The sequence below is a fragment of the Eptatretus burgeri genome, chromosome 8, assembly GCF_056783735.1.
Source record: "Eptatretus burgeri isolate ZD-2024b chromosome 8, Ebu_testis_v1, whole genome shotgun sequence".
Lineage (NCBI taxonomy): Eukaryota > Metazoa > Chordata > Myxini > Myxiniformes > Myxinidae > Eptatretus > Eptatretus burgeri.
The window spans coordinates 55,778,621-55,794,360 of NC_140968.1; the positions used below are offsets into that span (position 1 = coordinate 55,778,621).

The 15,740-nt window shown below is 42.7% G+C and overlaps 1 protein-coding gene across 1 annotated transcript in view; it reads left to right on the forward strand.

The window, feature by feature from the left end:
* Window positions 1-15,308, forward strand: part of LOC147021789 (homeobox protein Mohawk-like) — a 94,551-nt gene extending 79,243 nt beyond the window's left edge. Inside the window, exons 6-7 of the mRNA XM_085892157.1 lie at window positions 5,509-5,542; window positions 9,370-15,308. Coding sequence (XP_085748283.1) covers window positions 5,509-5,542; window positions 9,370-9,559 — 224 coding nt within the window. The 3' untranslated portion in view covers window positions 9,560-15,308. The remainder of the gene's footprint in view (window positions 1-5,508; window positions 5,543-9,369) is intronic.
* Window positions 15,309-15,740: the final 432 nt, after the last annotated feature.

Consider the following 15,740-nt stretch of genomic DNA (forward strand, 5'->3'; position numbering starts at 1 on the left):
AAATGAATTTATTTTCATATCATCATGATCCATGGTGGGTGAGGCTTAAGGGGTCCACATCCTTGAGCAGGCCTACAATCGTGGTCCAGGGTTTCTAAAATATACTCAACGATGGTGACACGTTCATGGCACTTAATTTGGGTTGCGATGTGGTAAGCCTATTTATTTATATTTATCAACTCTTAAAATCAATTCCCTGAAGCCCACTAATAAAATTAATCACACTGTCATAAAAGGTAAACCATGAGTAATGAACAAATGTATGTTAATCAGGTCAGGTCAGGTATGGGAGCATGCACCGGAGAAACGCATCGCTGCATCCACTTTCTGCCAGTGCTTCAGGGGCCTCCGTCTAGACATCCCCCAGGCAGATGCCTGGCCCATCCCCATCTCCTTGTGATGCCGATCAACCTGCTGCAACCACGAGGCACATGGTCGGCCCATTGACCTCCTCCACTCATGAGACTCCCTCGCTGAGAGAATCTGGTGAGTAGGATCAGTGTCAGGAAAACGAGCCACATGTCTGTACAGCTGTAGCTGATGCTCACGGACTATACAGATAACAAATCTCATCTCGGTCTCTCTCAACAACCACTTGTTGGACAAAAAGTCTGACCAGCGATAGCAAAGGATTCTCCGAAGAGACCTGGTACCGAAGGATTAAGTCTCCATCTCAGATCCCTGGTCAGAGTACAAGTCTCACATCCATACAGCAAGACTGGAAGCACCAATGACTTGAAGACTCGGACTTTTGTTCTCCTGCATAGGTACCAACAGCGCCAGACCCCATGTTCCAGGGAATCCATGACTCCCCAAGCCCGACCCAGATGTCTATTGACTTCTGGCTCACAGCCAACAGAGACATGAATATCACTGCCAAGGAAAGTGAATCTCTCTGTGACATCAACATCCTCACCACAAACAGGTACAGACAGGACAGCAGCATCCAATATGTCATTGAAAGCTTGGATCTTAGTTTTGACCCAGGAAATGCGTAATTCCAGCGGCTCTGATTCTCATTCAGATCCACGAGGGCCCCAAAAGGATATCCATAGTCGAAGCAAAGATGACTGCATCATCTACGAAATCAAGGTCAAAAATCTTGACATTCCTAAACGATGCAATGCAGTTTGATCTCTCTGAAATCCTCCGCAGAATCCATTCCATACAAGCGTTGAAAAGTGTGGGGGAAAATACACACCCCTGACGAACTCCAGTAACAACTGTAAATAAGTCAGAGATGATACCACCACATCTCACAGCACTCACCGTACCAGAGTATAGTTCAGACATCAGATTGATCCGTTTTGGTGGCACCCCACGAAGACCGAGAATCCTCCAGAGGGCATCCTGATTCACTGAATTGAACACTTTGCAGAGATCAACAGCGGCTGCAAGCAGCCCCTTCCGAAAGTATCGTCTGTGTTCAGTGGGGACCCAAAGAGCAAGGATATGCTCAATCATTGACCTCTTTGATGTAAAGCCTGACTGTTCTGGACACTGGTACTCAAGCAGATGGTGGAAAACCCAATCAAGAATTATCTGAGCAAAGACCTTGTCTGGCACTGAGAGCAGTGTCACCCCTTGGTAGTTGTTGCAGTTCTGGCGATCACCCTTCCCTTTCCAGAGAGGGACAACAAGGCTCCTCTTCCAGTCAGTTGGGATTACACCTGTATTCAAAACAGAGCACATGAGTAGAACATTTCCACCAGTCTAGAGAAATTCAGCATGGATGCCACAGATCCCAGGAGCTTTACCCTATTTCAACTGGTTCAATGCAGCCTGTGTTTCCACAAACAATGGTGGTTCACAGTTGATTGGAGGGTCCGCAATAGGAACAGCAACACCCCTGACATCCAACTCGACAGCTGGTGAGTCAGCATGATACAGCCACTCAAAGTAACCGGCCCAGCGGGCCTTCACTTCGGACCCCTCTAGCAAGAGCCAACCACCCTCTGTTCTAACTGCAGTCCATCAAGGGATGGGTTTGGAGGAACGCAATGCTAAAACTCCCCTGTAAGCAGGTTGAGAATCACTTCACTACAGGTGATGTTCGACCCCCCTCACAGATTCCTCGCACATAGGCCTCCTTGTCCGCCCTCAGTGCTCATCCAATTTTACGCCTGAACTCTCTGAACAGCTCAGCTCTGCCATTAAACCTGGCCATGTGACTCTCGTCAATGGTATCCAGTGTTTCTTGAGAGACAAAATTCTTCTTCACCCAACGTTGAATTCCAAGACATCCACCGGCAACATTAAAGATGGTGATCTTGAAAACACTCCACAACTCTTCAGGATTCCCCAAAGCAGCCAGAACCCCCAAATCACCACTCAGGCTGTTCGTAAACTCCTCAGCAACCCTCTCATCCACGAGCTTGCCATCATCCAGTCTAGACTCGGAGAGTACCATTCTCCCAGATATAAGCTGCAATGTCAGAGTTGCAACAACAAGCCTGTGGTTGGCATTGAGGAACAGCACACTCCGGTAGACACTGGAGTTATGGAACATCCTCCAGTGACCATCAACAAGCACATGGTCAATCTCCTTTGCCATCCCACAAGCGTTGGAATACCAAATCCAGCAATGAGCTTGTGGGCAGAGAAACCATGAACCAGCCGCTCTAAGTCCATGACTTCTTGCAAAATCAAGGAACTTCGTGCTATTCTGGTTCATAGTTCCATAACCATGGGGACCAACACATGTCTCATAACCATCCCTATCATTGACAGTCAATGCATTGAAATCGCCCAAGACTAGAAGTGTATCTCACCTGGAGCACTGATCAACCACAAGCTCAAGCGCTGCATAGAATGCATCCTTCGCGGTTAGATCACTCGCCTTAGTCAGAGCATATACAGTGACCAGGGAAACGACACCCAAGGAGTGACGAATTCTTAGTCTCATAAAACACTCATTGACCGGTGTTGCCTCAATTATCATGGGAGTCAGCTTATTGGATACAGCTACATGAACATTTTCGGCATGGCATCTATCAAAGCGACCAGACCAGTAGTAGGTGTAACCACCCGCCATGATCTCACCACTGTCTTGTCTCTGAACCTCAGAGAGTGCAGCAATACCGATGTTCAAACACTGGAGCTCAGGTGAGTGCAGAGACAGGTGATAATCCTCTCTTTGGGATAGGACATTCCAGGCACCCACCCGAAAGGACCGCCTCGGTTTAACCCGAGGAGACCGCCGTCTGGTGGACGACACCTCAGCACCACCCCGACACATACTACCACAATATAACCCAGGAGCCCCATGCTTTTCCTCCTGTCATTTAGGAATGGGGGTCCCGGTGGGTTTTCCCCAATCCCGTCATCTGGTGAGCTGCCTGCAAAGGGCTGCAAATCCCAGGAGGTCCTCCCATGGAGTGGGTTTTCAGGTTTCTTTGTGTTTATGGGTTTTGTGGAATGAAGTATTTTACGGTGGCCGGAGTGCAAATCCTGATACCAACCTCCTCGAAAAAGTAATCAAACTGCAGGAGGACGTCCGCAGACACAGTTTGGCAGCAGATATCGATGGCTGTTGGCTCACAAGGAGCTCCTCCGCCTTTTGACAGGTTTTGTTTTTAGTCCTGCTCGGTGTCCATATCCATACACCCTCCTCACTAGGAAACCTGGTGGGGGAGATGGTTTAGTCGCCGACAATCCGACCATGATACAGGCTAGTACAGGTTTACATGGTACCTGGAGCAAGTCATAGGTCTAATCTGGCCTGCCCTGACAAATCTCCAGTCATCAGAGTGACATGGTAATGACTGATATCCAATCATGTGATTTACACATGTGATGTATGGGGGTCACTTGTAAACCGAAAATGTCCACCTTTGAGAAAATTTGTTTGTTCCATTGACCGTTTATTGGTGTATTCTCTCCCTTAAAGGGTGTAAAGGATACCCATTCAACAATTACCAGATCTAGCAATTCTGATATATGGAAATTTTACTTCTGTTTCACATTTGGATAATTGTGTGGCTGTTTGCTGTGAGTGGGATAGATCAATACCGATATTTGCAGAGTTACATCATTCAACCTCGTAAGTGAACCACACACTCGAAGCTGATACTCCTCCATGTTATATCACATCAACCTGAGTATTTTATCTGCTCATTGCCCAAACGCTCTCCGGTCGGATGGCACAGACATTGCACAATTACCTCTGAGATGTCAAGCTTTGGTTCAATTCTCAACTCGACTACAAACTGTTGGATTGGTGTTATATGGACAGGGTGTTGCAACACATACCGAGCCATCACTCAAATGGATGTTATAAGCTAAGTGTTTTGTCTGCTAGCATTACCTGGTAGCAATGTGTTTATATTTAGATATGTTTTCTATCAATTAATTTGGCTGGCAGGATAGCTTAGAGGTATTGGAGGTACTGGACTTGCTCATGTGCTGTCCAGCTTGGGTGTGAATCCCAATCCTGGGAGGGTGAGGCATCAATGTGTGTGCCGTCCCTCGGATGGAGGTTAACCTGGCCATCCCGTCTGCCGGTCTCCTTCACAGAGAGTGGTCGAGTTATCGCCAGCATCCTGGCCAAATCAGAAATTCTTACCCTGGTTGACTCCTGGGAAGGCAATGGCAAACCACCCAGTATAACGCTTGCCAAGAAACTGCTTTAGCAGCACCAACACGATGTGAAGAGTATGGTACATGAGATGATGAGATGATATCAATTATTGTGATTCGTGCATATGCTAACCTGCCAAACCTTCCTCCTTACCTTCTCAAAAGCACCTATACACCCCAGTGCAAACTGCTCCCCCCTCCCTTACTCCCACCCTCCCTTGTGCATGTGTAATACATAAATTCCCCCTGATGTTGTGCCCTTCAGACACACAGCACTCGTTCTCTGATACAATGCAACAACTGGACTCTATTTTGTCTCGTGCAGCTTTTAAAGGGCGGGAAAAAGATATAGACATCACCTGGAGGCAAAGTGCCACATTTCTTCCTAGAAATCATTCTGTGACACTGTGGTAAGCAATGTAAAGCACCCTGTCACAATGATCTTTTCGTCAAGACTTACCATAATAAAGAGTTGGTTCGTTATTGTTTTAATAATCTCCTTCAACCTTCACTCAATGATGTAGGACAAGGATGTGAGAAGGGAGGAGGGAGGAATCGAAGGGGCTTCATCCAGTGTTGATGAATCCTTGGAGCCGGCCCAAAAGTCTATCTTCTTTAAACTGTACCATGATCAGTTTACCTTCCGCGTGACATTATAGATGAGAGCATTCAAAACTCCATCCTGAGCAGACATTAGAGTCAAATTTCCATCGGTAAAGTAAAGCAGCAAACCTTATTCTTGTGCATTTGTATGTCATTCTCTTCCTGTCCTTGAAAGGTCTACAAATAAGAGAAAGCATTGTTGTTAAAGACCGTGATTGATATGAAGTCCACCACCTTGTCGCACCCATTAACCTGTTTCCCATCATTTGTGTAAATGTGGCTGTGGCAGAGAACTTGTTGGATTTCTAATGTGAATTTATTTTACAGGTTCATCTGTTCTGTGGGATGCTTTACCTCCAAGGTAAGCCACTGAACAAGAGACACGTAAACGTGATGGTGAAGCATTTGAAGCAAGTAATGGACAATTAGTCTCATCTCATGTCACTTCAAGTCAGCGCCAGATTTAGGGAACGGTAGACTGGATAGTTGCCTCCACAGTTGCCTCCTCGGGGCCTCCACGATATCGGGGATTCCAGAAAACTGTTTTTCTCTATCTGCATGCATATATTCTAAAATACTCAATAAAATAGTTATGTGATGCAGATTTGTGTTCTTGATGATAAAAACTTGTGTTATGCTCAGAAATCCAAATTGTAGTTGGTTGGGAAGAGTGAGAACTATTGTCATAGGATGACCAATCACTGCCCATGGGCCTCCAGTCCTAAATCTGGCGCTGCTTCAAGCAGGAATCTCTTCCTGCATAATTGTCCTATGTGTCTCAATTCTCTGACACATTGGCATCTTTCACATCTTGAAATGGAGAGGTGGCTTTTAGCTCAGATTCTAAACTACAGGGTGCCCCACAGAAAACCAGGAAATTTGGTACAGTTTATTTAAAACAAAACAAAAGCAAACTTAGATCTAGTGTAAAACAAAGATACACTTTATTTTCAAACAAAACAAATGCAAACTTAGATGTAGTGTAAAACAAAGATACACTTTATTTTCAACAAAACAAAAGCAAACTTAGATGTAGTGTAAAACAAAGATACACTTTATTTATACTCGTGCGTGCCCGTAAAAAATAAATAAAAAAAATAAATATTCGAACCGCGAGCAAGAAACAACAACCACACAGGCCATTTCTTCGCTCTCTTGTGCCCGTACGTGCGTGGCCCGGAAGTTCGCATATCACAGTTACGATTATTCACAATTTAGTTTTAATGGCCAATTATTCAATTAGCGCCAACGTATTTTGCCTTTTCGCAATGTCGTCGCAAGGAAAAACAAAAAGAGAAGAGAAGAGAGAAAAAAATTTACTTCCTGGTTTGGAGCATACCTGCTCACTGTGATGTTCCCGAAATGTATGCACCGTCTAATATGAAAACGATCGTAACTTGGGGCATTGTGTTTATCTATAAATGCGCATAAGAAATCGAGAAATTATTAGAATACACGAAGTCATCACTCTCCGGAAGCCCGTACGTTGTAAACAGTAATGGGGAGCGCGGCTGAGCTTCCCTTCCCCCATCGGCCATGCCCATGCAACAACGTGTCTTGTCATTGGTTGGTAAATAAATGGCCATAACTTGGGAGGCACTCGTCCGATTAATATCAAACCTTGAAAAGGCACGTCCTCAGGTCCCCAGCAATATATTTGGCAAGTTTCAATCAGATCGGACCAGTGGTTGTCAAGAAACAGCGTTCACACACACACACACACACACACACACACACACACACACACACACACACACACACACACACACACACACACACACACACACACACACACACACACACACACACACACACACACACACACACACACACACACACACACACACACACACACACACACACACACACACACACACACATTGCTGGAATTATAGATAGATGTTAGTTTATTGATATAGTAAAATACGGCAAAATAAATCTCAAAATCACAAATTTCCTGGTTTTCTGTGGGGCACCCTGTATAACAGTGTGGTTATTATGCTTGATCGAAATGTTTTCTGTTTGCCAACCACGGATGCAAGGTGTTACGAGATAAGTGATTCCTTTCCCTTAAACAAAAAATCATAATAATAATTTCAAAACTCCATAGATTCTTTCATGAGACTGCTCTTAGAATATTCACTGATTGTGACATGTTTCTTTCTTTCTTTCTTTTAGCTCCGCCACCAAAGGTGGACGGAGGTTATGTTTTAACCCCTGTTTGTTTGTCTGTTACTTGTGAAAATCAAAGATTTTTCAAGGATATTGGTTGGTCGTGTGTGTTATTAGTCCCCTCCCGGTTTCACCGGAGGGGACAATAGGTTTGCTCACGGTCTAATCTGTCCGTGCATCCCACCTGTGGTTTTTCAGACTTCTTCCCATACCCTTTAACATATTCCACTGAAACTTGGTACATGGCTTTATTATGATAAGTTACAGAAGAAATTCCAGTTTCAGTGAGTCTCATCAAGTTTTGCACTTGGAAAATATCACCTCGGTCGGGGACATATATTCTCGCTCTTGTTCTTTTTGTTTGTTTGTATGTCAATCACCTGCATATCACAATTTTAAACCGATCTTCATGAAACTTCACCAAATGGTGGAGTTGGTCATAAGGAAGAAGCCTATTGATTTTGAGGTCAAATGCTTAACAACTGAGGTCAAATTTAATAAAATCTTAAATTTTCATCCAATTGACTTGAAATTTGAAGAGGATTTTGATATTTGGTCACTGAATTCAACCACCAATTATAATTATATTTAAGGTCAAATTTGCTTTAGGAATTTCGCAAGTATTGTGCTCTGCATGACATCTTTATTCTTTGTTTGTTTGTCTATGAGCAGGATATCTCAAAAATGTTATGGATGTATCGGACATAATTTGGTGGACAGGTTGGGTGTGTGACAAGGACAAATTGATTAGATTTTGGTGAAGACAGATGTGGATCCGAAATTTTTTTTGAGTGATTCTTCACCATTGAGTGATATGGCTAAAAACGATATATCACATGATATCACACAAAGTAATGGACAGATCCAGCCGAAACTTGGTGACAGGTTACGGATGTGACGAGGTTGAATCCACTCGATTTTGGTGAAGATGCAAATCCGGATCTGCTTACGAGAATTCTTTTTTAATTATATTATGAAAGTGATTCTTCACCCTTGAGAGATGGGGCTAAAATGATATATAGCACGATATTTCAAAAGGTTTTGGATGAGTTATGACAAAACGAGGTGAATGAGTTGGTTAGGTGACAAGAACAAGCCGATTCGATTTTGGTTCAGGTCCGGATCCAGATCCGGCCCATCAGTGGGATACAAAACGTAAACTGTTCAGCCTGGAGGAGGTGTGCGCTTTATCGAGTGTCGTTATAGTTAGTATTAGATATCTATGATGATAAAGGGGGGCAACAGGCCTTTTTTTGCAGAAAACCAAGGCTCTTTGTGTGTGTGTGTGACATTGCAGCTTCTTTGTATCTGAGATGGAGAGCTTTCACAGGTATTTATGATGGAGAACTGGAAAGAAAATAATAGTTGTAAGGGAAAGAAGACTAAAAAGAAGTCTTTTTTTTCAGGAAAAGAGAAACTGGAATGGGATAATTAGAAGAAGGCACAACGAACTGGGCTGCTCTTATTATTTGAGGAGGTGGCTTAATGGAGGAGGTGGCTTAATGGAAGGGGTGATTGAAGATATAAAGAAGGAACAAGAGTGAGAATTGCTTTGCAATACATGTCCCCTACCGGTATGATATTTTGTAAGTCCAAAAAGGGCATAACTATGAAAAATTGAGGAAACACCCTGAAACTCGAACTTGTTCTGTAACTTATCATAATAAAGCCATGTCCCCAGTTTCAGTTGAATATGTTAACAGGTATGGGAAGAAAAGTCGGAAAAAACGCAGGTGGGACGGATAGACAGACAGAGAGCAACCTATATTCCCCTCCGGTGAAACCAGATGGAAACTAATAAGCAGGAAGATACAATGCAACAATGAACGGCACTGTTTGGTGAGATCTAGGAATGAAAGGCACATAGGTAAATGTTGAGGGAAGCACAAAATGACGTAGGATAGCAGGTGCACGATTGAGCTCTCGATCTGCTTTGGGAAAGAGGACTCGAGATGATTGCATCTATACTGAGCTACCTTTACAAAACCAGTTATGTCAGCTGTATTGCCTTTGCAGTGCCGTGACGTTGTCGGCAAGCCGTGATGAGCTACGGAGACTTCGAGAGCTGCATGCTGCCATGGCTCTTACTAATCTGGCCTGTTCCAACGAGCAGTCACCCATCAGACCGACCCTGGTCTTGCCCAGGCCTCCAGCACTCTCTTCGAGCCATATGTTATCAGGCTTTGCGCTACCTTCAGGCCATTAATGAGAGTGGCAAGACAGCTGGACCCTGCTGCCTGTTGCATTGAAGCTCCAAATCATTCAACACGGCACTCTGCTTACTTATTATTTTGCCTGCATGAAAGCTACACAATGTGGATGTCGCAATATTATTCACGCTGACATCCTCTTCATGATGTAGGTGCTGTAAGTTCTGATTCTCTGGACAATTTGCTATGAAATTTTGAACTATGATCTTCAGAAACCCAAGAGCATGTATCGAACAACATTCAGTATTCGTACCTGTTGTCGAATGCATACCAACATTTCTCGTTTTTTTTATGGACCTGTTGTAATGTTGGGCTTCTCGGACCAAACTTGTCAACCAACATAGGCCGAGCATACAATGCTCTAAAAAAAAAAATGAAATTGTTCTCAGAGTTCGTCAGATGCAATCTGAAGTCTTTACACTAAAAGGACTTGAGATGAAAAGAAAAAGAAAAAAAAAAAAAAAGAAATTCAAAAGTAGATTCCTCATTGGTTTTTAAGCATGATCCGATTCCCAAACTAATTGAACTATCCGTAAACTTTATGTGACGTTAGTTTATCGTGATTTAAAACTATCTCGTGTTTTGCACAAATGTGAACTTCTGCACTTTTGCTGACAATTTACTGCACAATGTGAGAACAAGATTGATTACTCGACAAAAATCGCATCTTAAAGGGTGTTATCTACGTACGTATTATGTATTCACAATATTTGGAAATTTACACATAAACCTGAATACCCTCTTTCCCCTCCCCAAGCCATCCTCTCCTCAAACTAGAGTATTTACGTCACAAGCATCATCATAGCTCTCCTTGCTCCCTCCAGATTGCAGCATAACATTTGGACTCGAGGACTATGACTGGAGATGCTGTGTCTTGTTTTCATAATCGTGATTCAATAGGCATTTGGGAAGTGCATGGACAGGGAAGCACATGTGCGCATCCAGGATGGTGAGGATATGATTTGTTGCACTTGTCACCCCGCATACCCTTATCTCAACTCGACTTGTTCTCTTCGTTCGAAACAAAGTCCTCTCTTGCATATATGCCTCTTTAGGGGGGGGGGGGGAAGTGGGTGCAATATGTAGATGGTTCCGAATGTACAGTGCCTTCAGAAAGTATTCACACCCCTCGACTTTTTTCACATTTTGCTTTGTTACAGTCTGAATTTAAAATGGATTAACTTTAAATTATTTGTCACCAATCTACATAAACTACCTCATAATGACAAAGTGAAGAAATGTTTTCAGAAATGTTTGCAAATTAATTAAAAATGAAAAGCTGAAATATCTTTTTTTTTGTATACATTGTTGAGGCTTGTATGAGAGCTAACACACAATGCCCAGCAAGGGAGGCATGAGACAAGAGGGGTTTGAGAGGGAAGGACAAAACAGTGGGGAACAGACATTAGGAGATCTGTGGAAGGGAGAGGGTTGGGGTGGGGAACACGGCGTATACAAGATGGACATTACAGGGACTTTCGGGAAGGAAAGCAGGGAATTTGAAGGAGGTGGGTTTGGGGTGGATTAACAGGGGTAGAAAAGATTGTGGTTTTGGATAGGGGAAGATAAGAGGTGGTGGTGAACAGCTGTTTTGAAGACCTGGAGGGAAGAATGGGATTGAAGAGTGAGGGAGTTTATTCCAAAGGGGGAAAAAAGAAGAATGAAAGAGTGAAGGTGAGCAGTGATTCGTGATTTTGGTAGTTTCACCAGAAGGGAGTTGTTGATGGACCTTGAGCGCCCTGCAGAAATATGTTGGGGACATATCACAGACAAAGTGGGGAGGGGGGGGGCACCAGAGAGGAGACGGCAGACGACAGAAAGACCACCGACCTGATTGTGATGAAAGAGTGAGAGGCCCAAAGACTCAACCTCATTGCGGGAGATGCCAATGATCCTAAATGCCTTGGTTTCCACACCGTGATGCCGTGAAAGGTGAGAGGCAGGAGCACCAGACAAGAGGGGATAGCAGTACTCCATCAAGCTGTGGACAAAAGCTTTGTATGTGGTCAGGAGCTCAGGTGGGCCGAGGAAGGACTTTGACTTTGCACAATGTGGGATTCCTAGTCAGCAACTGGCTCTGGAGGCCAGGTTGGAGATGTGGCTTTCCCAGGAAAGATCATGGCAGATCGTGAGACCCAGAAGCTTGAATGAAAGGACTTCGTCAAGAGAATTGTTAAGAAAGTAAATGGGGGGGGGGGGTTCAAAATAGCCCTTTCGGAGAGACAGTGAGTGTGAGATTTGTCAGGATTGAAAGACATGTTCCAAAAGACAAAGAAAGTCAGGGAGGTGACCAATAACCCAATGACCACTCTAACAGAACTACAGAATTCCTTGGCTGAGATGGGAGAACCTGCTGGAAGGACAGCAGTCGCTGCAGCACTTCACAAATCTCGGCTTTATGTTAACTTGGCCAACGGTAGCCACTCCTGAGGAAAAGGAATATGACAGCATGCCTGGAGTTTGCAAAAAAGCATGTGAAAGACTGAGAGCATGAGGCAAATATATACTGTGGTCTGATGAGACGAAAATTGAACTCTTTGGCTTGAATCCGAAACATTACATCTGGCGGAAACCGAGCACAGCTCATCACCCATCTAACACCATCCCTACCGTGAAGCATGGTGGTGGCAGCATCATCCTATGGAGATGCTTTTCAGCGGCAGGGACTGGGAGACTTGCAAGGATAGAGGGAACAATGAATGGAGCCAAATACAGGCAAATCCTTGAGGAGAACCTGCTTCAGAGTGCAAAAGACCATTGACTGCAGCGAAGATTTACGTTCCAACAAAACAATGACCCCAAGCATACAGCCAAAGAAACACTTGAATGGCTTTAGAACAAGAAAGTGAACGTCCTTGAGTATCCCAGCCAAAGCCCAGACTTAAATTCCTTTGAGAATCTTTGGAAAGACTTGAAGATTGCTGTTCACCGACACTCCCCATCCAACTTTACAGAGCTTGAGCAAATCTGCAAGGAAGAATGGGAGAAAATCCCCAAATCCAGATGTACAAAGCTGACACAGACGAACCCAAGAAGACTTGAAGCTGTAATCGCTGCCAAAGGCACTTCTCCAAAGTATTGGCTCAGGCGGTTGAATACTTATTGACGCGACATTTCAGCTTTTTATTTTGAATTTATTTTTAAAATTTCTAAAAACACGTTTTCACTTTGTCATTATGGGGTGTTTCGTGTAGATCTGTGACAATTTTTAAAAATTTGATCCATTTTAAATTCAGGCTGTAACACAACACGATGTGACAAAAGTCCAGGGGTGTGAATACTTTCTGAAGGCACTGTAAGCTTGGCTGCATAAGAGGTAAGACGAGTAACCACAAATTCCAGGTAATTTAGCATTTTGAAATGTTGCTGACTGAGCTCAAGATGAAGCGATACGTTCAGTGGAGGCGAGATGGTGGGAAACCATGGAAGCAAAAATCAGTTCACATATCAGGACACAAAACAGACACTTCATGAAGACAGAACCAATCCTAAATCCCTGATCCTTCCGAAAACAATCAATCTGTGCTGCCTGTGCCAATCATTGTCTGGATCTTCTCTTGGTATAAAAGTGATATTTTCCAGGGTAGGGTTTTGTTTTTAATACGACCAAATCATATTAAATGTATTATACATGTACAACAGCTACATGAATAATATACATATAAATTCTTTAGGCAACTTGACAGCGTTTCAATTCCAGTGAAATGTAGGAAGTGCTCTGATTGTTTATACAAAGGAAAAGCATAATTGTATTGTCTATGCAATGTTTGTATATTCTTATTCAGTGGTGGCCTTGATAACGTCCGATTAAAAAAAAGGACCAAGTTTTTGCACAGATAATCATGCACATTAATATTTCTTTTTAAAGTACAATGTGTTATTGGGAATAAGAATGGAATTTTGATGATTCGTTCAGTTTGCTGTGAACAGGGGATAGCTAATTTTCTGTTCCTTATTTGTGTACTTCTTTCTCTTCTTTTTATTAGTTACGAGATTCCAACATTTGCAGCTGTGTTCTAGATAAATGGTTACTTTCTGGGGAATTACCAAGACACAGCTTAACGAGTTGGATACAATACCGGGTTGTAAGCCTTTGTGCACATATGCTCTTTGAACAAAGGACGTTTTATTTGTGAGGGTTTCCTCCTGAAGGGGCCTTGACTCCGCGGCACGAGACGGCCTGGAATTTTCCTGTGCCAGAACTCGGCCGAAGCATAACTGAGATGCTTCTCTATGGCAAAGCAAAAGCTTGGGACTGACGTAAGTACACTGTACGACGTACACGAGGTGTCCACAAATACCTTTGCAAGAGATCCAGTAGAAACACGAAGTGCTTCTGAGCTCTTGAGCAGCGACTCTCAGTACAAAAAGGTCAGTATTGATGTTGAAAACTGTCGTCCAATACAACATTTGTGGTGATCCACTTGACAAGAAATCAAAGGAAGATGTATTCACTTGAGAGATAGAGATGCAAATCTTACATTCTGTCAACATTGCTAATTCCTGGCACACAGAGCAAAACTTACTGATTCCAAAATGTGCTTCCTTCGTTGAAGACTTTCATGGCTGTTTTGAAAAACAGGAAGTTGGGGTGGAACAGTACATTTGAGATGCCACAAATGTTTAAGAACGTCGTGGAGAAATGGTGAATTCGCTGGTACCTGGCAATCACAAGTAATGGCCGTTTGTCTGATTATAGCTTGTGCACAGTCAACACAACCGCCACCATGACATGAGTGAAGGGACTTGTAAGGGATGATGTACAAACCTTAAATTATTTGAGATTGACATCAGAGTGTGCTCAAACCACTTTACTTGAGGGATCGATTGCCATCGTTTCGAAATGGTGCCACCCACAATTCGGATGGTAGGAATTTGTCATCGCGTTGTCCCGGCATGGTCCCTTCCATGATCCTGGTAGCAGGGAATTCTCATCGCATTGTGCCAGGGTGATGCAAAGTTGCTGTTGGTGTCACAAGCAAGAGAGATGGACCATCATAGTAAAATGTCAAATATTACCCAAAATGAGCACGTATGGCAATTGAGCACTCAACATCAACGTTAACCTTCCTTTATATGGTGTATATGATTTTGGCAAAACTTTGCATACATAAGAAAGCTTAATTTGTGTTATACTATTTTGTAAGTCTTGTTTTAAACCAACTTATTACAAAGCCTTGAGTGATTCAACCAAAGTTTTATTCGTTTGTGAAGCTAATTTAAATGCTATAATTAATTGTTGAGTAATCCCACCCTTTCAGTCCTTTCCCAGGGATAGTATTATTCCTTTTGTTACATTTGGCATCTGTTTAAACTACATCGTGGCAATGAATTGTTTGCCAATTTAGACTGTCGAATGTTGTACCTGTCAGGGTATCAGCCTATCGGAAACCTGCAAAACCAGTTTAATTGGTCTCATGAAATTGCAGGCCTGGCGTGAATGCTATTAATGTGTTGATGCTTTACATAAACTTGTATTCTTGGAGGATTTTCAATGAGTATTTGCATCTTATAATAAGCGGTGAATATTGATATGCAGCACTGGATATATATATATATATATATATATATATATATATATATATATATATATATATATATATATATATATATATATATATATATATATATATATATACATAGTATTTGGCAATGTATATTGCTCGTAAGATTTTAAACATGATGGTATTTTGCTCAAGGCATTGTCATACAATGAATATCTGGAAACCTTGCAAACGTGTCAATAAATATCTGCAACAATACGAGGCACCCGGCCATAATGTCCTGATATTTAGTAATATTGGTGAGCGTCCCTTTTGTCACAACTTGAGGCTAAATCAAATCTTGCTTGAGCCGTTTGGCATTTCTTTTATCACATATGACTCATGATGATGCAATCTCATGTTCAAAATCCCTGTACCATGTGTTGATTGTCTACAACTGATCATGTAACTTGTGTTAAAGTATGCTGATGCCACCAATTGTCCAACAAGTGATATATTCTACGAATTCCTCGAGCATTAGATCACTATAAGATCAAAGCATCAATGCAATACCAATGGTGTCTTGATTGCAATTGGCAGTCAAAGGAGAGCTTTATATAACTATCCCGTTTTCACAGGTGCATCCACAGCTTGTTCTCGCTCTATTCTTATTGTCTCTCTGTGGAATCGGCAG